The sequence below is a fragment of the Rhinopithecus roxellana genome, chromosome 5 (assembly GCF_007565055.1).
Source record: "Rhinopithecus roxellana isolate Shanxi Qingling chromosome 5, ASM756505v1, whole genome shotgun sequence".
Lineage (NCBI taxonomy): Eukaryota > Metazoa > Chordata > Mammalia > Primates > Cercopithecidae > Rhinopithecus > Rhinopithecus roxellana.
The window spans coordinates 44,865,887-44,890,778 of NC_044553.1; the positions used below are offsets into that span (position 1 = coordinate 44,865,887).

Consider the following 24,892-nt stretch of genomic DNA (forward strand, 5'->3'; position numbering starts at 1 on the left):
ATGAGGTTGGAGTCATATGGAGAAGCTGGGATAAGGGGAAAGACAGCATTATTAAGAGCATGAGGTTTCAAATGCTTGTTCTTATTACTAGGACAACACAAGTCCATCTGGTATCTTTGTGGCAATTACCCCTAGGTGAGTGGACGGGCCCTTACAGACATCAGCAAAGGGTGCTCTTCCTCCGGGATAAATGCAGCCCAAGCCTATGCCAAATCAACTTGGTGAACAGAGACAAGGTGGGATTTTTGCTCCCTCCATCTCCACTGCCAGGCAATGAGTGCTGGGCACAATTTGCATAATCATACACTATGCAATTATTACATAGTGTATGATTATACACTATGTAATGTATAATCATAGTGGGCCCATTATTACAACTGTTTGTGTGAGGCTTAAAGAGTCATTATTCTTTTTCTCTTTTCCTACTTTCTTTTAGCATCTTGACCTGAGCAATGGAGAACCTACCAGGAAACTTCCTCAGGGTGTTGTTTATGGTGTGGTGCGAAGATCAGATCAAAATCAGCAGAAAGAAATGGTGGTGTATGGGTGGTCCACGAGTCAGCTGAAAGAAGAGATGAACTACATCAAAGATGTGAGCCATTTAAGAGTTTTTGCCCCCATCTGTTTTCTTTTTGTAGCATGCAAGAGGATGGAGTTGGAAGCATTGAAGTGAATGTAATAAGGTATTTTGAAAGAATTCTTAATGTTATCATTTTGGCTGGAAATGTTTCTGTGTATCTTCATGGTAATGTTTAAGTACAGATGTAAATCTGCAAGGAAGGAAAGGTTGAACTTCTGCTGGATGGATGTTACTAGGTAAGTATACTTAGGAGAGCAGATGGCTTCCTCCTTCCATGTAGGGTTTGGAGGCTCTTGAGTGGTTTTTCTTTATTACACTTAACAGTCCCAAATCCATCCCTGGCAAAAGGAATAGGAAGACTGTGGCTGATTCAGACCAATCAGTTGGGTTGAAACAAATGCTAGGAAGTCAACCACAATAGACTTTGTCCAACCAAGTCAATCAATGCCCTTCACTTCCTTGTATTTAATAGTTTATTTCCTATCTTTTAAATTACATGTTCTTTTGAGAAAATTTGGGAAATACAAATATGTATGAAGAAGAAAATAAAATCACTCATAATCTCACCATTCAACCAGAGCAACTGTTAACATTTTGGAGTATTTTCTTCTCTCTCTCTCTTTTTCTGTCTTCATTTTTTTTCATTCCATCCTTTGTTCTCCTAGATTGACTGATTCCCCTCTTGACCAAACCACCCAGCTTATATGGAAGAGGAGATGGGCTGCTCTGACACTGATGGGCTCACATTATAGACCAGTGGCTTAGAAAGTGCTTATAAGAGGCAGCGTGGGGCCAGGGACTCACCTGGGCCTGTGAGCTCGCAGTCCTTGCTTCGAGCTCCAGCTCTGTGTCTGGCCCAGCAAGTCACTTTTACTCTGTGCATACTTCAGGCCTCAGGTTGAGTTGTGGGGGTTGACTGGGCTTTGATACCTAAGGTTAAAAACACAGCTCTGTGAGCCCTATTTTATTTTGTGGGTTTTCAGATAAGATGCAAACTCATGATGTCTTAGCTTTTGTGTGAGTTTTTAAAAGGAACATTTGTTGAATTTAAAAATAATAAATGCTTAGCAGAAAGTATGAGGAAAAGCCAGAAAAATTAACATGCATATACATAATGTATATGACAGCCACCAACCTCAAACTCCTAGTTATCCCAGCTTTCAAACATAATTTTAAAACTTTATTTTATTATGTATTTTTGAGACAAGGTCTCACTCTGTCATCCAGGCTAGAGTGCAGTGGCACAATCACAGCTTACTGCAGCTTCTACCTCCCCAGCCTCAAGTGATCCTCTTGCCTCAGCTTCCCAAGCAGCTGGGACTGCAGGTGCGTGCCACTAGCCCCAGATAATATTTTGTAGAGTCGGGATTTTGCCATGATGCCCAGGCTGGTCTCAAACTCCTGGACTCCAGTGAACCTCTCACCTCAGCTTCCCAAAGTGCTGGGATTACAGGTGTAAGCCACTGTGCCCGGCCTCCAGACATAATGTTTAACCATTCAGAATATTCAATTCCTGAATTTCCTGTTAAGAATAGCTCAGACATTTTAACTTTCTTGTATTTTTTTCTCAAGGAAATACATAGACCTTCCTCATTTAAATGCTCCAGAGGCATGCATGGCTCCTCTCTTAGTAACCTTCTAAACAGAGTCCTGAGTCCCAGATTGCCCAAGACAAAGACAGGAGATGTTAGTTAATCCTGAGTCGTGGATGACTTGTGCCAAAGTCAAATGACCTGGAATTACCACCCTCCACTGTGATCTGCAACTTAAAACTAACTTTCAGGTCCCTCCTGCCACAGGTGGCTTCGGTATCATCCCTGGCCTGGTCGTTGCAGTATTTGCCTTTAGCTCAAGATTCCACCCACTCAGCACTGGGAGCAGTGCAAGAGCCAGCTCAGGGCCACACGTGAAAGCCGTTCTGCCTGCCTAGAATGAAAAGTTGTACTTTTAACCTCATTTTCCCAAAATGTTTGTAGTTAATGGCAAGAAAGTAGACTCTATTTTTAGAATTCATATCAAGAAGTCTTGGGGTCTTGACTCTCCTTTCCACCAAATCTCCACCAATATCCAGTAACCCCTAATAAACATGCTGTCTAATTTAAAACAATGTGCTTCAAAATTAAGCCTTCCAATACTATGTCCTAAACACTTCCATTTTAACCAAACTGCTGCCTTTAGGCCCTTCCTAAAAGAGAAATTCTGGAGTGTGCTGGAGAAAACTCCCTTGAGACTTCCTGCCGTATTTGAGGATTCCTGAGTGTTTTCCCCATCCTAGGGACACCAGAAGAAGAGAGGAGACAGGGACTGTTTGTAAGGTCTTTTGTTGTGTTTTTAAAGTTTCTGAGGTCCTGCTAGGCCTCTGAAAGTAGTACTGTAGAGAAACTTGAACAGCGTTTGTGTAAACAAGTGTTTTGGGGATCACTTGAACTTTTGTTATGTTTACTGCCTTGTGTGCTATTGGTGATTTTTGAGGAACTGACTTTCCAATTTATGGGCTCTCCAGGGTTCATATTTTACTTCCTTCCATTCCAGATATTTAATTGCTCTTTGGCAGTCAGAGCAGAGAGAGGGAAAATTAGAGGTTGCTTTTTGGTCTCTTTGGTCCTCTTAGCCATGAGTCTGTTAAAACACATTCTACTTGTAAAAATACGTGATGGGAAAAGGGCAAAACCTTGCCCAAATGTAATTTGAGGGTGATAGGTGAATTTCAACAAACTATTTTTTCTTCAGAGTTCATTTGGCTAATTAATATTTATTATTATATTTATGTGTAATTATATAAAAATATATGTAATTAATATATCATATTAACATATTTTAATATATTCTATATTAATACATGCCTATATATTTTATTATGTATATTTATATACATAATAAAATAATACAGATAAATTATTTGGATAATTTCTATCTAGTTTCTAACTAATTGTTGGGGGTGACCTCCCTTAGTTTCCTGTCTTGTTCTTAAGAGTATTTTTATGTGGGTTCCTTCTTTCTTTAGAGTTTCTTAAAAGTTTTGGAAAGCTTGTATGAAAATGTTATAGCTTTATCTCTAACTAGTATCTCTGTGGGCCACAGGTGAGAGCCACTTTGGAAAAAGTGAGAAAGCGAATGTATGGAGACTATGGTGAGATGAGGCAGAAGATTCGACAGCTCACCCAGGAACTATCAGTAAGTCATTATCTCAGTTGCTTGGAGATAGGGAGGCATGGCAGAGCTCAGAGTGGTCTCTCAGTTGCTAGTGTCTAAAGATATTAGAGTATCTAGTGTTCTTTATCAATAGAATTATATTTTAAATAAACTGAGGAAATTTTATCACAGAATGAAATATATTACCTAAAGGGACATTTTTGTGGCAAGAATAATCTTCTTCATGTTCAAAGCATTCCCACCAAAGTCAGGAGCAAAACAAGGAAGCCAACTATCACTATTATTATTTAACATTGTTCTTGACATACTAGCCAAACAAGGGAAATAAACATATAGGTTTAGAAATGGCACAGATAGATGGAAAACTATCACTGTTTACAAACCATATGACTGTATACCTGGAAAGCCCAAGTGAACATGAGCTGATGAAAGAAAAACTACTACGAACAAATAAGGAATTCATTATTTGTAGCAAGGTATAAAATTTTATATACACACACACAGAGGATATAGAATTAATATATACAAACATGTTTCAATGTACAAAAAATTTCCAAAATATCATCAACAGAAAAATACCACATACCTAGGAGTCAACTATAATAAGTGGAAAGAAACACCATGTGCTTAGAAAGGAGGACTCAGCATCATAAGATCCACGTTACTGTACCGATTTGATATGACCCAGTAAAAAGACCAACAGGTTTTGTTTTTTTTATAAGTGGAGTAGGTGATTCTAAGGTTTATATAGAAAATAAATAAAAAGAGTTGCGAAAATAATGAGAAAAAAGAGCAATGAGAGGGAGTAGCCTTATTAAATGTTGAAAGAAAGTGAAAAAGCCTCAGAGAGTGAAACAGTATCGTAGTGGCACATAAATAGACAAACATCAATTAAAAATACTCCAGAAATGGACCCCAATATGTGATAAATGTAGCATCTCAAAAAACGAAGGAAAATGGACTAGTCAATATGTGCTATTAGGAAAACTACGTGCTGTTGGAAGTCTTCTACCTGGATAAATTCCAAATGTATCGAAGATTTAAATGTGAAAAATAAAATCCAAAAGTGCTAGAAGAAAAATATGTGTGAATTCATTTATACCCTTGGGGTAAGGGAATGCCTTTTCTTATTATGACATAAAATTTCAAAACCATGAAAGGAAAGGCTGATAACTTTGACAACTTTAAAATGAGAAACTCCTGCTGGTAAAAATGTCAAAGTCAAATGACCGGGAAAAATTATTTGTCCTTCATGTCATAGATAATAGGCTCATTTTCTGAATATTTAAAGATCCCCCACGAATCAAGAAGAGAAAGGCTACAACATAAAAACAGATGAAAGATTTGTAACAGGTAATTATACTAAAGGAAAGATGGAGAGCTCTTATGTGTATGACAGGATGCTCTGCCTCACCTCATTGTAAGAGAAATGCAGGTTAAAACCATCCCATGATATAATTTTTATCTATTAGACCCGCCAAAGTGCAAGAGGCGGGCAGGACATTGTTCACAGGCCTATGGGCAAACAAGCGGGTTGCTGATGAAAATGCAATTTGCTCTTACTCTTATAGAGAACAATTCAGCATTATCGATCAAAATTACGGATGCTTAGATCCTTTGACCCAGCAATTCTATTCCTCTCACATATGAGGAAAGACGTAAGGATAGACTTATTTATTGCAGCATTGTTTGTAACAGTAAAATAATTGGAAACCTAAATGTCTATCAAGAAGGGGAAAGTGGCCAGGCACGGTGGCTAGTGCTTATGATCCCAGCACTTTGGGAGGCCAAGGCAGGTGGATCATTTGAGGTCAGGAGTTCGAGACCAGCCTGGCCAACATGGTGAAACCCTGTCTCTACCAAAAATACAAAAATTAGCCGAGCATGGCGGTGCAGGTAGTAATCCTAGCTCCTTGGTAGGCTGAGGCAAGAGAATCGCTTGAGCCTGGGAGGCGGAGGTTGCAGTGAGCCGAGATTGTGCCATTGCACTCCAGTCTGGGTGACAGAGTGAGACCCTGTTTCAAAAAAAAAAAAAAAAAGGGGGGGGGGAAGTAAGATAAATTATGTATCTCTACAACGAATATATGCAGTTGTTAAAAAAAAAAAAAAAAAAGCAAGTAAGCCCTTGAAGAGGAGATACAGAGAGATGTAGATGGTGAAAAAAAGCAAGATGCAAGAAAAATTTGCTACCATTTGTATAAAACAGGAAGAGAAGATAAACATATCAGGATTGTTCTGTGTGTGCACAAAAAGTTACTAAAAGGATAATCCAGAAAGTAACGAACTACTGTTTCTAATTGGGAGGCAGGAATGGGTAGGTGGTAACTGAGCAGGGTGGTAATTTTTTATAAAAATATAAAAGTAACTTTATACTTTTTAAATGTTTGCACCGTGTGAGTGTATTACCTACTCAAAAATTTAAGAAAAATAACCTTCCTCTAGTTTAGCCAAGCTAGTGCTTGTGGACATTTAAAAAAATTTGTTATTAATAATCTCAAAGATAAAAGTCCCTGTCTATATGACATACCTTCCGTAAGAGTTAATATCTGTGGGGAAGAAGGGCAGTTACAACAGTCATGCATTAGAGTTCAATTTATGGCTGGGCTGTGAGATTAAGTGCTTAAGTAACACCTACTACCTTGATGATACGAGTGGAGCTATGTAAATTTATCCACCCAGCTCATTCCCACTGGCATGTGGGAGGACATTTGTGAAATTCTCACCTGCTTATGGAAAGTCATTCTGCCATGACTGTCAGACACCAATGACTGTCATCAAAGCCAAAGAATTGGATTTGCAATAGATGTGTAAACAAGACTCTGCTCCTTGCTTTCCATCACCATCTCCTACACACCCTCATTTTCTCATGCTAGAATTGTCCCAGAAACCGTGTCTCTCTGCCTGCAGGTCTCCTCCTTCTCCAAGCCATCCTACATATTAGCCAGATTAAGATTGCTAAATGATTGCTGTTGAAACACACTGCTGAACACAAAGCTGCCACATGCTCCTGGGCCTGGTCTGCTGCTTCAATTCTGTCTCCACTCTCCAGGGTGCACCTCCTGCTCTGCTGTGCCAGGGCTGCTTCCTGCTGCTCCCAGAGGACATATGGGGGGCCTTCCTGGAGACTTCTACCCTCAGTCCTAACTATATCTAGCCTCTTGCCAATATCTAGGTCAAGACTGGCCTCTGACTCAGACCTGTTAAACACACACACCCAACAAAGATAGCAGCAACAACAACAGCAACAAAACAACTCTTTGTTTTTGTTTGTTTTTTAAATGAGATGGAGTTTTGCTGTTGTCGCCCAGGCTGGAGTGCAATGGTGCCGTCTCGGCTCACTGCAACCTTGGCTCACCGCAACCTCAGCCTCCAGAGTTCAAGCGATTCTTCTGCCTCCGCCTTCCATGTAGCTGGGATTACAAGTGTGCACCACCACACCTGGCTAATTTTTGTATTTTTAGTAGAGATGGAGTTTCACCACATTGGCCAGGCTGGTCTCGAACTCTTGACCTCAGGTGATCCGACTGCCTCGGCCTCCCAAAGTGCTGGTATTACAAAAACAACTCTTGAGAATTGAGTAAGACCAAAGCATATTCTCTCTATGGTGACTACAAACAGCAAGGTGGCTGCAGAAGTTATTTCAACTGGGTTCTAGTTCTAGGAGTGCCACTTCTGAGCTTTTTGACAATGAGCAAATCACACAACCTCTCTGATTGTTTTCTTCCTTGCAAAAGACAACGTTGTGAGTCCTGCACAGTGTTGTTGAGAGGGCTAAGCAAGGGTCTGTGGGTAAACACTCTCCAAAGGAAGATGATTCTTGCCCTTCTACTCTCTGGGTCATGCAGATATTGACTTTTAATTTAAAGCTTTACTTTAGGTATTGTTGAAGTAGATGTGGCTTCTAACTGAAGAAAGTTCCAGCCTAACTGAAGATTGTCGTGAACGTGTAGGGATTGACTTTGTATGACTGTCCCCTTGATCTGTCCAGGTTTCCCATGCTCAGCAGGAGTATCTGGAGAATCACATCCAAACCCAGTCATCTGCCCTGGATAGTTTTAATGCCATGAACTCAGCCTTGGCGTCGGATTCCATTGGCCTGCAGGTACTCATCTGGTTACTGCTATGACAGGGCAACCCAGCTTAATCAAGAGTGGGGCCTGTGCCTTTGTAGAAAAATAAGTCACAGAACGTCCTCAGCTCATCATTCAGAATTCTTTAAGCAGAACCACTGTGAAGACTTATGCCCAGAAGATAGTGAAGGAAATTGAATGAAGCATTTCCAATCTGAGACTTTAAGGCTTTGGTTTTGCTCTCACTGAAAAGGGAATTTAGACCCTGAGTTTAATGTGAGAGATGTCGCTTGCTCCACCAGATACCCGAGTAGTCCTCAGCATCAGTGCCTAACCCCGCACATCAGCCCTCTTCCTCCAGCCCCAGTGCTACAAGAAGCACCACCTAATCACAGAATAACACAGACTTCACCAAAGACAATCTGTACTCTTTCATGGCAAGCAATATAAAAAAGGCTTGTAACCACTTTTTTATAATTAGAAATTATTTTGTATCAGAAAGAATCATGGATATTCCATGTCTTGTAGTAGCAGACAGGGAAACAGAAAGACCCAGTATCTTATATTTGTGAAAATTCATGTTATTATCTCACTTTGAGGGACTGTGTTCTTGGTCGATTTGGTTTACTAGAAGCCATTCAAGTGCTTCCCATTCTTACTCTTACAAGTCCCCTAACATGCAAATTAACTTGAAAATGTTCAAAACTAAGCATTATATGTGTTTGAAATAGCTTCCCTTGGACTTCATTTCCAAATACATGAACAATAGTTTTTACCTCTCCTCCAACTTTATTTGGCTCTTATCTTTTTACCCTCCTCTCAGAAGTTCCAAAAGCTATTTCAAATCCTTTCTGGTTCTATGTAAGTAATTTATCAGATAAACAAATTTTCATTTTGGGATTCTCCACTTCCCCTAATTCTCTGATAACAGTTGGTATGGGCAGCAGTGACAACAGCAAGGCTTGGCCACTGTCCTGGAGTGGGTCTGGGTGGCCTCATGTTTGGGTTCGTCTGGGATGCCCATTTCTGGTGGGGCCTCTGAGTCCCACCCTTTTCCTGGCTCTCTTGAGTGTATGCCAGCTTTCCCCTGGCCTCAGGCCAAGCACCACTGGTTCTAGTTTGCTCAGTAGCCTTTGTTTTCCCTTCCTCCTGTGGTCAAGGGGCTTGCCAAGCCTCCCTTTCCTCCCCTGTCAGACGCCGTCTTATTCCTAGCCCACCAGCAAGGGCTTTATCTCACCTGAGTTCAGACTTAGTTGGTATTTTTACTACATCTCTGGTTTTTCTTCCCAGAAAAAAAAAAAAAATAAAATAAAATAAAATAAAATATATATATATATATATTTGCTAGTCTTTTCTGGCAATTCTTCTGCTTTGCTATCTGGCTAACACTCTGGCATTTACTGCAGAGGCCAGCTGTTTGACTCTGACCCAGGCACCTTGACTGATTCCTAGTTATCGTGCAGGATCTTAGTCCTGGACAGCCAAAGGAGCCTTATAGCTAAAACCACTGAGAGAAAGTGACAGAAAGACAGACAGACAGACAGACAGAGAGAGCAGAAGGAGAAAGAGGTGCCATCTAACAGCAGGAAACTCAACCTGCTGGAGGAAGAGGGCTGATGAAGTGTTAGCATCACTGATGCTGAGGACCACTCGGGTACCTGGTGGACCAAGTCTGAAGGTAGCTGGCTTCTTCCTTATTCAAGATCCCAGCCTCTTCCACTGGCCCACTCTACCCACTTTCATTATTATTGACAGGGAGACCACACCCTTGGTTTGATTCCATAGAATGTCAGAGCTAGAAAGTACTGAGAGGATCTCTAATCCCTTTGTTTTATGAATAAACAAACTGAGGCCAACAGAGAGAAATGACATGAGCAAGATGCCTATCTAGTGACAGAGCCAGGATTAGAAGAATCCTGGTCTCTTGGGCCATAGTGTAGGTTTTTTTATGGATACAAGAGTAGAATCTGTGAAGCCAGTGCGGCTGGGGGAGTGGGTAGCTGGCCTAGGTGGTTTCTAAAGCCCCTTGAAGCTCAAATGTTCTGTGACTCCGTGCTTCCAAATGGCTTCAGTATCTCCTTTAGTATCTAATCACCTCCTTCAGAAATTCTTTTTCTTGATTCAAGTAGGTTTAGGAGTGAAAGGCTTATATTGTCCAAAGTAGAGGCTGAGGAATTGAGGAAGCTTCAGAGACTGATCATCTAGACAAGAGCACAGAGGTGTTAGAAACAGTGCCCAACACCAGGGTTTTCACGTCTTGTACTGTGAAGTTTTAGATGACTGGAGACATAGTAGAGGATGCCTTTCCAATGGCAGGGATTCTATGGAGGCTGTTTATCTCTAAGGAGAGTTAACCAAGTAGAAACTAAAGCAGTAAATAGGAACACCATTTTTTTTTTTCTTTTTCTTTTTTTATTATTTTTTTAGAGATGGCATCTTGCTCTGTTGCCCAGGCTGGAGTGCAGTGGTGTGATCATAGTTCATTGCAGCCTCAACCTCCTAGGCTCAAGTGATCCTCATGCCTCAGCCTCCTGGGTAGCTGGGGCTACAGGTACACACAACCATGTCTAGCTGGTTTTTAATTTTTTTTTTGTAGTTGCCCAGTCTTGAACTCCCACCTCGGCCTCCCGAAGTGCTGGGATTACAGTCATAAGCCATCACGCATAGCCAACACTATTGATTTAAACATCCTTGCTTCAGTGTGGCCTATAGCAAAAATCACTTGCCTGCATTACCAAATTCTGTTCCTTAGTAATTCTTTATTGCTACCCCTCTCTGCCTAAGGGAGGAAGGTGAAATGTTTGCAGGTATGCGAGTATTCTCAGTCATGTTGTCACTATCCTGGCAGGCAGTCTAGAAGCACAGAAGGGATAGCTCTTTTAAGAAAAAGAGGAGGCCAGGTGTGGTGGCTCACGCCTGTAATCCCAGCACTTTGGGAGGCCGAGTCAGGTGGATCACAAGGTCAGGAGTTCGAGACCAGCCTGGCCAATATGGTGAAACCCCATCTCTACTAAAAATACAAAAATTAGCCAGGTGTGGTGGCAGGTGCCTGTAGTCCCAGTTACTCAGGAAGCTGAGGCAGGAGCATCACTTGAACCTAGGAGGCGGAGGTTGCAGTGAACCGAGATCACGCCACTGCACTCCAGTCTGGGTGACAGAGTGAGACTCTGTCTCAAAAACAAACAAAAAAAAAAAAAAAGAAAGAAAAACAAAGAGAAATATCTTTGTTCTATAAAGCTCGTATTTTGTTTTCTGATTTCATTGTGGCAATTTGGGAAATACAGAAAAAATAAATAAGAAAGAAGATATCCATAGCCCTATCACATAGTGAAACTATCATTCAGATTTCCTCCTAGTCTTTTTCCCCCCAGTGCATAAACATGTGTTTGAACCAATGCTTATGCATAGTTTTCAAAATGGGATTGTACTATACTGTTTTCAAAGGCTTTTTTTTTTCCCCATGTGAAATGATGTATTATAACACTTTTCCTTGGAAGGACTCCATTTTAATACATTTCCATCCATCCTAAGCAGTGGCAAATAGTGTTGGCAGCAACTATAGGATGGTTTGGGAGAGGCTTTCAATCCCACCAAGCTACAGGGGCAGACCTCTTGGCCACCGTGGGAGACCCGCAGTCCCTCACAGCACAGGGTCCCAGACTGGCAGCTGCTGTAGCCTAGCACAGCTACCCCAGTGGTTAATGATAAGGGGATTTCCCAGCGCATGGTGCAGCCCATGTGTTTTCATGCCACCGGATCTGGTTTTGTTTTTATTTTCATCCTCACAGAAAACCCTCGTGGATGTGACTTTGGAAAACAGCAACATTAAGGATCAAATCAGAAATCTGCAGCAGACGTATGAAGCATCCATGGACAAGCTGAGGGAAAAGCAGAGGCAGTTGGAGGTAGCGCAAGTTGAAAACCAGCTGCTGAAAATGAAGGTGGAGTATAAAAGCCTGGATTTATTTTCTGTGAACCTTTCTCCTCTTTCCTTCTCCCTTTTCTCTTCCCATCTTCAGCTTTTCCATTTCCTTTTTCCATTCTCTTCTTCACTGGATTTTTTTTTTTTTTTTTTTTTTTTTTGAGACAGAGTCTTGCTCTGTCACCCAGGCTGGAGTGCAGTGGCACAATCATGGCTCACTGCAACCTCCGCCTCCCGGGTTCAAGCAATTCTCGTGCCTCAGCCTCCCAAGTAGCTGGAATTACAGGCATGGGCCACCACGCCCAGCTAATTTTTGTATTTTTAGTAGAGACGGGGTTTCACCATGTTGGCCAGGCTGATCTTGAACTCCTGACCTCAAGTGATCTGCCTGCCTTGGCCTCCCAGAGTGCTGGGATTACAGGCATGAGCCACTGTGCTTGGCCCAGATTGGGGGTGCTTCATAAATGCCCCCATTGGGCATGCCTTTCTTGGCCTCCAGTGGCCTCAAGGGATCTTTAGACACTCACCGTGGTGCTGCTGTTATGTTACTGAGAAGACGCTTGGGATGCCCACAGATCTGGGACGTCAGAAGCCTTGGAGATCTGTCCCTTCATTGTTCAGATTTTCTTTGAGGTCCCAAGGCCTTTCTGTTTGGCTTGACAATAAAGAGCTGAGGGACACACAATTAGCTGGTACTTGGGCTGTGACCCCTTCTCAAGAAGAAAACTGGTGAGTGACTAGGGACACTGGGGGAGTGTCCCATTTGGCCCCCTGGGCTGGGAGCGTTCCTGAGCTGGACTTCTAGTGCCCTAGAGGCATTAGTGCCCCTCCCAAATTTAAACCGTGGATAGACTTCCTACCCAGTGACAGGAGCAGATCCATGAAAGGCTCCTGGAGGGCACTTAATACATTATGTCTTGGATGAATTCCTTTGTATGTAAGTCTGTGGTTTTAAAATTTTGCTCAGCACAGACTCAGGCTATAGTATGGGTAGTATATCCACATCGTTTATTGCTCAAAGTAGAATATGTGAGGGAGTGAAAGGTGGTACTATTGGTAATGTAGTTAGGGAGACAAACTGGGAAGTGTGGGCCGCTTCACAGGGGTGGGCTGGGTGGGGAGGAGGGGCTGCTGGTGTGCTGCCCGGTCTCTGTATTGCCACCCTCAGGATCTGCTGCCAGTTCCCCTGGCCTGCCACAGCCGTAGGGCAGATCATTTCCTCTCTATGTTCACTTCTAACAGGGCAGCTCTTCTTTTCCATATATTGCCTTTCTCAGTAAGAGTTAGTTTGCAGGGGGGTGCGGGGGGGGGGGGATTTATATTGCTAAAAAAGCCTGAAATTACTGATTTAAGTATTTTTTTTTCAGCTGAAGGGATTTATTCAATCATTCATTCTACAAATATTTATTGAGTGTCTACTCTATGTGTGGGTCTGGTTCAGTCCTGTTGGTTCCAGAGGTGGCCTGTCACCAGGCATCTGGGGACATCATTAGGCTGCTTGGCAATCTGGCTGCTTCCCTGGAGTCCAAGCCTTTCACTCTAGCCCACAGTTGCCTGTTTTAGAGACTGATGCTTGTTTTCATCTTGACAGTGTGGTTAAAAAGGTTTTTCCTACTCCTCCTATTTTACTCCCCAAATTAAAAAAAAAAAAAAAAAGCTTCAGGAACTCATGATATGTCACATGACCTGGAGGCAGAGTGAATGGGCCTTCAGGGACAGAGGCCTTCCAGCGAGCTGTGCGTGCACTGCAAATGGAGCACATGCACACAGGGTCTCTCTCAGCTGGTGATAAGCTCTGTTCAGAATTTTTCAATCTGGGACTTCGTGGTGCCAACACTTGCCCAGTGATGAGAAGGGAGAAGTCAAGGGCATCAAGAGAGACTTGTCACATCTTGGAAATAAACATCATGTAACCTATTGAGGTTGAAGAATGTCTCCCTTTTCCAGAGTTTAGGTACGCAGCAAACTCAGCTGTCTGCAACAGGCAATAATCTGGAAGGAGGGGATGAGAGCAAACCTTCTGCAGCATAAAATCAATGGCGGGAAGTCTGTGTGAGGACGTGGCCTGGCAAACAGGAGGCACCAGCCACTACCAACCTAAGCCCTGCCCACCTGCAACTCCACTGACTTTTTCTCACTTCCTAAGCCAGGCCTGCTTCAGCACTAGGGGTGCCAGCTTAGTGTTCCCCATGATAGGCTGGAATGTTTCCAAAAGCAACATTTAGGAAAGCACAAAGGTGTGGAAAGGGTGAGTCCAGATTTCTCCTTTGAGCTTAGCTGGTCTTACTTAGAAACTGGCTTGGCCAATCCAACGAATGAGATTGCTTAGAGTTTCTACCTTTTGAAAGAGTCACTCATGTGGAGGATACCTTTGTCCTGAGCATGCCCCCAAAATTCATGTGAAATGTCACTTTTTATTTTTCTGTGGCTCTGCTCACCCCTCTTCCTCCCTTTCCCTGTTAGGTCTTGCTGCGTCTCTGCTGTCGAACTCGGTGGATGGGCTCACTGCCTCTGTGAATCCCCACACGAAATGCACAGAGTGGAAGCTGCCAGCTCCCCTGGGCCCTGCCAAAGCTGCCATTCTGAAATGAGTCTCTTTGTAGGTGGAATCGTCCCAAGAAGCCAATGCCGAGGTGATGCGAGAGATGACCAAGAAGCTGTACAGCCAGTATGAAGAGAAGCTGCAGGAAGAACAGAGGAAGCACAGTGCCGAGAAGGAGGCTCTTCTGGTGTGTGTGTTGTAGCTGCCGATGTAAACTAACCGGGAATTGTTGGTTCATTATTGGTGGTGATGTTTACTTAGTAGTGTTTATTCTTAGAGGTGGGTTAGTGGGCTAGGCCATGGGTAAGGGATCAAGGAATTATTCATCTGCTCATTCACTCCCCTCCCATCTTCCCCTCTGCCTTTTTTTTTTTTTTTTTTTTTTTTGAGACGGAGTCTTGCTCTGTCACCCAGGCTGGAGTGCAGTGGCCGGATCTCAGCTCACTGCAAGCTCCGCCCCCCCGCCCCCGGGTTCACGCCCATTCTCCTGCCTCAGCCTCCCGAGTAGCTGGGACTACAGGCGCCCGCCACCTCGCCCGGCTAGTGTTTTGTATTTTTAGTAGAGACGGGGTTTCACCATGTTAGCCAGGATGATCTGGATCTCCTGACCTCGTGATCCGCCCGTCTCGGCCTCCCAAAGTGCTGGGATTACAGGCGTGAGCCACCGCGCCCGGCCCCCCTCTGCCTTTATTCATCCCCGTCCCTGCTCAGAATAGCCCCTTGTCTCTGTCTCTAAATACACACCTTTTTCTAGCTCATCTGACAAGTTGCCAGCATCTAAACAGATCCTGGGCTTGCCTGCAGCTGTGCCCTCCCTTCCTCCCTCCATTTGCTTCTCTCTACCTGAAATTTCCTCCTTCCCTGTCCTTGATCTTGCCTAAGCTCCCTAAAAGCCTTAAATGCCACACTCTCCATGCATGGAGTCTCTCCCAGTCACGGAGCCAGAAGTGTTATCTGTCCTTAGGAAGCTCACTCTCTCTCTGCCTTTACTGTGGAATTCTTTTATACCTGCCATTAGAGTGGGCCTGTTTGTCTCACATCTTGGCTTTTCCAGGAGATTATAAGTTCCTGAAGGCAGGGACCCCATGTCTGGCTCATCTGTGTCCTTAGAGGCTTAATACATGTTCTGATGATTCACTGGGTTTTCTTGTTATTAATGAGCTGATGCATTGCATTATGGGAGAAGGATCTGGGAATTCTACATTCGATTCCAGATCTGGTTCTAATTCCCTTTACACTTCTGGCAAATACAATGACATTCCGAGTAACTACTCAATGTTATTAAACATTTATAGGCCTTTTTCACACCTGTTGGACATAAAGACTCAAGGGAAAAAAGGGGGAAAAAAGTAGTGAGGCCCATTAACCAGCCACATGATGTATCTTTATTCATAGGTAAGAACCAGAACCAGGAGGTTGAGTTCATGATCTGTGAGACACTTTCAGGTTCCGAGGTCATGTTTTAAAGAGAAATCATGATCTAGAAGGCCAGAGCTGCTTGGATTCTGATGAGTAGCCTCGGTACTCCAAGCCTGTACTTAGGAGAGTATATTTCTTTTGCAGGAAGAAACCAATAGTTTTCTGAAAGCGATTGAAGAAGCCAATAAAAAGATGCAAGCGGCAGAGATCAGCCTAGAGGAGAAAGACCAGAGGATCGGGGAGCTGGACAGGCTGATCGAGCGCATGGAAAAGGTAGGACACAGCGTTGGGCCTATTCCCCACTTGCCAAACTTTTCCCTGCAGGTCCATCTGAGGTACGAGAAGCCCTGGATATGGATTCCTCTCACCTCCCAAATTTGCGGATAAAAAAAAAAAGACAAAACTATAAAATAAAGTATAAGAAAGTCCAACAAAGTTCTAATTTTTTGGCCGGGCGCGGTGGCTCATGCCTGTAATCCCAGCACTTTGGGAGGCCGAGGTGGGTGGATCATGAGGTCAGGAGTTCAAGACCAGCCTGGCCAAGATGGTGAAACCCCGTCTCTACTAAAAAAATACAAAAAAATTAGCCAGGCGTGGTGGCAGGCGCCTGTAAGCCCAGCTACTCTGGAGGCTGAGGCAGAGAATTGCTTAAACCTGGAGGGGCGAAGGTTGCAGTGAGCTGAGATCGCACCACTGCACTCCAGCCTGGGTGACAGAGCGAGACTCCGTCTCAAAAAAAAAAAAAAGTTCTAATTTTTCCCATGGTAAGTATTTTGATGCTTTTTAAAAATTTTACTTGTGAAATTCTTTAGAAAAATTAATATTTTAGCAGCCTCACTTTGCTGTTGTCCCAGGCGTGAACTTAGCTTATCCATTGAATTATCAAGCCCTATTTAGGTGTTACATCAACACAGCAACCCTGCTGTTTCTGGGGCATGTGTCTCAAGGGTTGGCTTTTCCTTGACACGCTGGGGACTTGAGGGAGTGGGGAGGCCCCATTTCTCTAGGCATGGTCAGCAGGCTGATGAGTGGGGTGGGGGGACTTGAGGAAGGCGGGAGTTCAGCTAGGATAATGAAGCCTTTCTAGAGAAAGGGAGGAGGCCAGGAATTAAGCAGGAAGTGGAGGAAAAGGAGGAAGTGGTGGGAGAAAGGAAAGAGGAAAGGAAGGAAGAGAAGGAAGAGAAAGGATGGGCGACCTTTAGCAGGTGATGAGTGACTTCTGGACCCAGGAGTTCAGGGCTGAGGCTGTGGCTGGTTTCTGGGAATGGCTCCCTGGCTGCATATGAGCTTGCAGAGAGCAGTGACCTGCCAAGACCCTCACATTATTAGCACCCTGTGACTCATTCGGGATGCGGAGAATCTCCAATCTGATGATGGAGGCAGAGGAGGGGCAACAAGAGGAAGGTCACTGTCAGGCTTCATGTGATTCTGAGAAGAGGTCACCTGACCTCATGGTGTTTGCAGCATAAGCCCCTCTACTGTCCCTTAACAAGGCGAGGTGTCGCCACTATGGGAACTGCATTAAGTTCAGTACTTTGGAGCTTCAGAGCTCACTGGGTGCTTCTTTTTAGCTCTTTAGCTTTTTACTTCGGAGAGACGGGCAAACTAAAGAGTCAATTACAATCTTGCTTTTACCCCCTGGGAAAACAGAATCCCATCTTTTATTGAAGAGTAGATGATTGGCTTAGTCAGGACTAACAGTAGTATTGACCAGAGTGGGTAGTGGTGAAGATTGGGCAACAGTGGGCTTTCTAGAACTTGGGTGAGCTTCCTCCCACATTAGTGTCCTACAACAGCAGAAGATGTCAGTTAACTCGGATGCTGTCTCTCTGGGTGGCAGGTTTTTCTGCAGCATAAAGAAGCAAGGTAAGCAGCATAGCAGGGTATGATTTTTCCAAACTCAGTCTCCATTTCTGTAAAATGCTGACAATGGTACTTCTTATTCTTAGGGCTTTTGTGAGCAATACATGAGAAAAATCCACGCCAAGTGCTAAGCATGGTTCCTTGTATATAGTAAGGGTTCAATCATTTGTGGCTATGATTTTTACTTTGTTACAAGGTTGCCTAAGCGTCTACCCTCAGAGTCAGGTTGTTTTTAGCTTGACCCATTTTATGCTTATCTTCATTGTACTCTTGAGGTTCTGCAAGTTTCTTGTCTTTCCCCACTGATTTTCGCATGGAGCCCTCGTGTGGGGTGAATGGGTAGAGCCAGGAGGCTGGTCAGGCCAGCCCTCCCTGCCAGCATTTAGGAAACACAAAACCTTCCTCAAGTGGTGTTGGCTTCTTCTTTAGTGATTGGAAATTTACTGTCCTTTCTCTAAATCTTCCTTTCCATGTAGGCTAGAGAAATGCTGTATTTATTGAGCTGAGATTAGATAGGCCAATTTATGCTGTTTCCTTTCCAGGGATAAATCTTTGAGAGCAGGAATCTGGCCAAACCCCTGTCTCACACTACGTGAACGGCATGTCCCTAGGCAGGGCTGTGGCAGTGTACGTATCCTGCTCTCGGTTTTGGATTTTGCTCAAGGACAAACCATGTGCTTTTGAATGGCTTCTCTGCCATATACCTTAGTTTATTGTTTCTCTTGTTGAGCATTGTATGTCAAACACCTTTTTTTCCTGATCAGTAAACATCTTTTAAGGAGTGTTCTCTACCAGGGACCCTTCTGGGGAACAGATAATCTGGGCAGTGGTTTCACAGATGTTTACAAATGTAAGAAATATAGGCTGGGCACGGTGGCTCAAGCCTGTAATCCTAGCACTTTGGGAGGCTGAGACGGGCGGATCACGAGGTCAGGAGATGGAGACCATCCTGGCTAACACGGTGAAACCCCGTCTCTACTAAAAACTACAAAAAACTAGCCGGGCGAGGTGGTGGGCGCCTGTAGTCCCAGCTACCTGTGAGGCTGAGGCAGAAGAATGGTGTGAACCCGGGAGGCGGAGCTTGCAGTGAGCTGAGATCGGGCCACAGCACTCCAGCCTGGGTGACAGAGCGAGACTCCGCCCCCCCCCCAAAAAAAACAAACAAATGTAAGAAATAATTGTGCAGTGTACACTTAAGATTTGTTGTGCCTCAATTAAAAAAAAAAACTGAATGTTGTAAGTGTGCTGTTGTAAGTTAGACCTTGCTCTACTTTACGACAGCTTTTTTTTTTTTTTTGGAGGGAGGCATTCACTTGTGAAAGCTTTTATCACTGTTATTTCAGGGCTAATGTAAAACTTCCAACCACATGGGGGCAGGAGGAACGTTCTGCTCAGGTCAGGCCATAAGAATGTGCATTTGCTGTAGAGATTTAAAAACAGTAACAAAACCCCAGTCAAAGTTGATCTACCTTTGTTATTTTAAATATTTCAGTGATACACTCTTCCTGCTTGAGGTGGACTCTTTCCCCACCCCTTTGGCCTACCTCTTTGTATAGCACTGCTTAGCTTCAAAGTTGTGGCAGTTAAATTTTCAAAGGATTTGCGTTTAATAATTTGGTAGAAAAGAGGTTTGGAATTTATGTAACTAGTAAGAATTTGCAGGGTAGAATTTCTGAACATAAAGATGAGGACCATTAGTTCTCAGAGAAGGACCTAAAGTAAAATAATCTCCCAGTTAGTGAGTGGGATTTGGTAAACTTCCATTTTAAGGACATTTGTTACACTAACATCTGCAATGTATTTTTAGTGCAATTTCAGTTATGACGGGCACCATGTCTTTATGAACATTTTTCAGCTTTGTCCAAAGAAATGACTCCAGACTCCTTTTCTGGGCAAACTTCTAAATATACATAGATATAGCAAAGTGTACAAAGTGCACAGCATGGTGCATGTATGTTTCCTATTGCTACCATAGCAAATTTCCACAAGGTTAGTGGCTTAAAACAACACAAATGTATTATGTTACATTCCTAGAGGTCAGAAGTCCTAAAATCCAGGTGTTGGCAGAGCTGGATTCCTTTTGGAAGCTCTAGAAGGGAGTGCACTTCCCTGCCTTCTCTAACTTCTGGAGGCCACCTGTACTCCTCAGCTTGTGGCCCCCTCCTGCAGCTTCAGAGGCAGTAGCAGAGCATCTTCCGGGCTCCTTCCCTCTGATTCTAACCCTGCTGCCTCCTCCTTAGAAGGACCCAACTGGATAACCCAGGATCTCCCCATTTTAAGATCCTTAACTTAATCACATCTGCAGAGTTCCTTTCTCCATGTCAGATAACACATAGGATTCAGGAATTAGGACATGGACATCTTTGGAGGGCCATTATTCTGACCACAACACATTTTTACAAGTGAATACACCTGTGTAAACACCACAGGTTAGAATATAGGATATTGCCAGAATTCCAGAGCCTCTTTTCTTGACGATTCAGAAAATAATAAAGAATTTTACAGTATGACAAGCCACCAATTTGAAGTATTGATTATCGTTATTTGGAGCTGTAAATTTTCACTGAGCCTGGGCCGATGGAATACTTTTAGAAAATAAATCGTGAATGGTTTTATTTGGGATGTTTGTCTCTGACCCATAAATATATCTATACATACACAGCAACTGACTTGGCAGTTTTGAGCGTTGTTTGGGCTTTGCTGAGCAGGTGTGTAAAAACCCAGGGGGTGTCATATAAACTTGGACTCCCTAGTGCTAGAATTGCTAAATAGACATTCTCTGTCGCACTTGGGATCCATTGATTAAAATATCAGTTTCTGTTTGTTTTAGGAACGTCATCAACTGCAACTTCAACTCCTAGAACATGAAACAGAAATGTCTGGGGAGTTAACTGATTCTGACAAGGAAAGGTAAGACGTAATGCCTTTCGTCTTGTAATGGATTTAGGTTGTGGACATGCTGTGTTTTTATGGCCTCATTTGACCCTTGCATTTTCATTTGTGTGGTTGTCGCTTGTTACAGATTTAAGCATACGTGACATTGGGCTGATAGCTTCCAATATGGAGCAAGTTTCTTTGGAAGCCTCCAGCCACATCTTGCAGACCATGGCTGGTTGTTAGTGTAGTAGAACATGTCAAATACTTTTACAAGTGCAGAAGTTCAGTCTATTAATGTTCTCCATCACCTTGAACTCCACAGGATGCACCTTGTTGATGAGAAAACTCATCAACTGTGACTAATACCATTTGCTTTGGAAACTAATTTTAAAACATCTTTCTTTGTTTCCAAACTTTGCTTAGTAAAACCTTGCATTGTCCTCTGGCTGTGAGTATATAAAACTCTGCATGAAAAGCGTGGTATAGTACACTGTCTGTTCTAGAAATCAAAAGGCAGAGAGGCCATTCAGGGGTCTCTAGTGAAGGAAAACAAGGTTGAGATGATTTGAGTGTTTCAGGCAAGTGACTTAACCTCCCTGAGTCTTGCTTGTGCAACATGGAAATTCATCTTTAAAGGGGGGGAACGGGTATGATGGTGCTAACGGTGCCCATCTCACTAGATTACTATTGTTAAGAGAACTGTTGGACTTGCTGCCTGCCAAATGGTATGTGCTGAAAAAATATCCATTTTTCCTTCCTCAGTTGCAATTTCAGAGTTTTCAAAGTTATATGAGGCTTGCTAATCTTTAACATAGTGCTGAGGCAGAGATGGGGCACGGGAAATAGACCACCAGACCCTTCCTGCAGTGCTCAGCCCCAGCGGCCCCAGAGAATTGAAGAGTCCAAGCAATGTTGGAGAATAATTTGTGCTGTTGTAAAACAAAAGTATGAAATGTCTTGTGATGTGGCTTGCTCTGTTTTGATGTAGAGAAGGTCTTTCAACTTGTCCCCCATTTGCCAAAAATAAAGGATATGTGGAGCAACTGTGATTCCACACTTTTTGGTACTCTGCCATTGATTTCAGATATTTTATTGTGTTGCTGGACCCCTTCTTTCCTGTCCCCGCATCAAAGTAATTTACTGGATGTTCCAATATTTTATTAACCCCTAAACAGAGAGCTTCTCATATCTGTAAATGGTGCAAAAAAAATGATCTCTCAGTCCCTGGAAAATAATGGTCATTATATGGGATAAAACTTGCAAATGGGAACTTGAAAAATAATCCTGTGCTCCTTGGGTGTAGTAGTTTGTTGGTAATCGCACTGCTTCGTGTGGCCGTCACACAAAGTAAGAAGAATGGATCTTAGGGTTTGATTCCTTGTTCTTGGCAGTATTTTTAAATTTTTTTAAGTTTACATTTTTTTTTTTTTAAACCAAACCTTCCTCAAAAGATACATGTTTTCTATTTTTATTTTTTTGTGGAGATGAGGGTCTCAGCATGTTGCCCAGGCTGGTCTCAAACTCCTGGCCTCAAGCAATCCTCCTGCCTTGGCCTCTTGAAGTGTTGGGATTACAGGTATGAGCCGCCATGCCTGGCCCTCTTGGCGATATTCTTTAAAGCTGTGACTGTTGCTACTGCTGTTGCCGCTTTGGTTTAAGACTCATTTGCTTTTTTCTCCTATTTGTGTTAGGTATCAGCAGTTGGAGGAGGCATCAGCCAGCCTCCGTGAGCGGATCAGACACCTAGATGACATGGTGCATTGCCAGCAGAAGAAAGTCAAGCAGATGGTCGAGGAGGTAAGCATCTGTAAAAGGTCACAGACCTGGGATTGCTTCCCGTGGTGGGGAAGCATCCCCAGAACAAGTCTGCCTTGCCATTCCGTTTCCTGTGGCTCACAAGCCGAGGTGCTTGGGCCACTGCCATCTAGGCCCGCAGTGGGATTTCCCCACATGTCCCCCATGGACTGGTGATGATGCCCCTAAAAGAGGGATCTCCTCAGGTCAAAGGATTACAGTTAAGAAAGCTGAAAAGTGCAGTTCCTAAACTCACCCACTGTCAAAGGACAGTGATAGCCTGCGTGAGTACCCACAGCTCAGGGGACCCAAGGGGGTGATGGGAAGGGTCAGTTTAGCCCAGGTCCCTGCACTGCCTCCATAGCCATCCGTCTCTCTCTCTCTCTCGGCTGCCATTCTTGTCCTTTATCCTTTTCTGGGTGTATCTTTCCTTCCCTTTCCTTGTCTGTTTCTCTCTTTTTTCTCCCTCCTTCCTCATTCTCTTCTCCCACTCCTGTTTCTTCTTCCTTTTCCTTTACCACCATCCTTTCTCTCCTGTCTCTGTAACAGGAAACCAAGCTATACATTTACTGTATGGGCATAGTTTACTATTCTCTTTTTTCTAAATGAAAAAAATGGGTAAGTTGAACTTTTGTATTTCTCTAAGAGGAACAATTTTTTTTTAACTTGTGTCAATGTAATCTGCCTCTCTTGTGGTGATGTTCCAAAGAAGAAAGTCCGTGCGGTATAAAGCTAATCACATATTATTGTAGTTTTCTTCTTGCTCAATTGAATAATCCGATGGAAAAATGTGATAGAAAAAGAGCGGTTAGTACTAATAGGGTTATAAGAATTCCCTTGAGTCTAATTTTCTAACTTGCAAAGAAAAGGTTTCAATTTAATTAAATATTTGGTTGGCAGTAGAAAAATGAAAAAACATTTTCCTTATATTAAGCACTACTTTAAAAAGTTATGTTTTATTAATGAATTATTAAAATTAAAAGCATATCTACTTTTAATCATGTACATTACAGATAAATGGAAGATTAAAAATATATCTATTTTATTAATCTCTAATATATTGGAGATACTAATGTTGTGGGGTTAAGGTCAGAGAAATGTGAGAATGGGAAGGGACATCTTTTTTTATTGTGTGTGGGACAGACATACACATTAAATAAAAGTTTGTCCGTAAATGAGAAGTGCAGTTATACTGTGTTGAATCATGTACATCTTATATTGGTTCACACACAAGTTTCTGGGGGAGCAGTGGAATAGCAGAGGAAGCCATGCATGCACCTTTGCAATCCTTTTGTGCATCCAGGCAGGAGCACTGCCCATGACAGTAAGGGGGAGGGAGATCCTGCCCTATCGTCAACATTAGGTAGATGTCAGGAGTGTGTTTTCCAAGGAAAAGCATCGCTTTGCCACAATTAGCATCTCAGTGAGCCTTGGCTGTTGGCGCATAGTTTTTCTGCTTTTGAATTTCACACCCACGAAGCCTGGGGCAAGGGCATCCCTTATTTTCCTCCACGTGAGTCTCTAACTGTGGGTACTACATTTCTCCCACCTCACCACAGGGGGGTGTCTGTGTCGTTCTTGTATCCGATCATTAGAGAACTATTGAATAAAACCTCATACTGGTTGGCTTCTGATTCATTTAAACCCTTACCTGTAAGAGGTTAAGGCTGTACCAGAATCAGAGACACTTGTTTTTTTAAAAGACGCTTTCAAAGAAGTTTAGAATTCTCCTAACCTACTTCCAGAATATAACTAACATACCAGTTTGAAAGAAGTGAAGGAGTACACACACATAGAGATGTATATACACATACAAATGTGTGTGTGTATAGGGATGCATATAAAGATCACTGTCCATGCTTTACTTTTTTCTACCTGTGGTTTCATATCTTCCAGATAAGCTTCTGTAAGCTTTGATGTGGTCTGTGGTCTGGAAGGTGCAGTCATTGGAATGAAATCACCAGCTAAAATTTAGGATGCTATCAGAGTTAGCACCCCCTAGGGGCTGTTTAGCCACCACCACCAACATGAACAAAAAAAGAGAGAGACACTTTTTATTCCTAATAATTTTTACTGCCTGATTTAGAAAGTTTGTGTTTGCCCAGCATACTACATTAACTTATATAAGAAAAGGATAGCTTAAAAAATCTCAATTGCTATAGCCATTTATGTGAATACATTTTTTAAGAAGTTAGAAACATGGTCAAGGAGGATGGACAGATGAGCACATTCAGAAGAGCAAGCCCAGGTTGAAAAAGAGTTGAGAACCCGAGTAATTCAGGGAACTGGGGAAGACATGCCCGAGGTGGGATGAGAGCTGAATTCACATCTTAGAAAACATAAGGGAATATGTTTTTGTTTTGTATTGTGAAAGAAGGCCAGGCCAGAACCACTGGGTGACGCTTTCAAAGAGGCAAAATGCAGCTCTTCATTCAAAGCAAAGGAAATATTTCTAGTCCTGGCTGCATTGATAAGGCATTTAGCCCTTCATCATGAGTACATTCCTTACAAAGTAAGAAGCTGATTTAGAAGTTCTCTAGTGTTCCTCCACAAATTCTGTGTTCTATATAACCTTAAAGACTGTTTGGAGGAAGTCTGGTAACTTCAGTTAAGTGTTCATCATACAAAGAATTCTCTACTGTTTACTATGCTGTGCCTGTTTTTATGAGCTC

The 24,892-nt window shown here is 42.9% G+C and overlaps 1 protein-coding gene across 2 annotated transcripts in view; it reads left to right on the forward strand.

Annotated features, from left to right (window-relative positions):
* The window catches only part of MYZAP (myocardial zonula adherens protein), a 94,968-nt gene that overhangs the window by 25,884 nt on the left and 44,192 nt on the right, over positions 1-24,892 (forward strand). For both annotated transcript variants that reach the window (XM_010374264.2, XM_010374263.2), the window contains exons 3-10: positions 437-592; positions 3,662-3,754; positions 7,722-7,835; positions 11,592-11,744; positions 14,329-14,454; positions 15,831-15,959; positions 20,380-20,459; positions 22,118-22,223. In XM_010374264.2, coding sequence (XP_010372566.1) covers positions 437-592; positions 3,662-3,754; positions 7,722-7,835; positions 11,592-11,744; positions 14,329-14,454; positions 15,831-15,959; positions 20,380-20,459; positions 22,118-22,223 — 957 coding nt within the window. The remainder of the gene's footprint in view (positions 1-436; positions 593-3,661; positions 3,755-7,721; positions 7,836-11,591; positions 11,745-14,328; positions 14,455-15,830; positions 15,960-20,379; positions 20,460-22,117; positions 22,224-24,892) is intronic.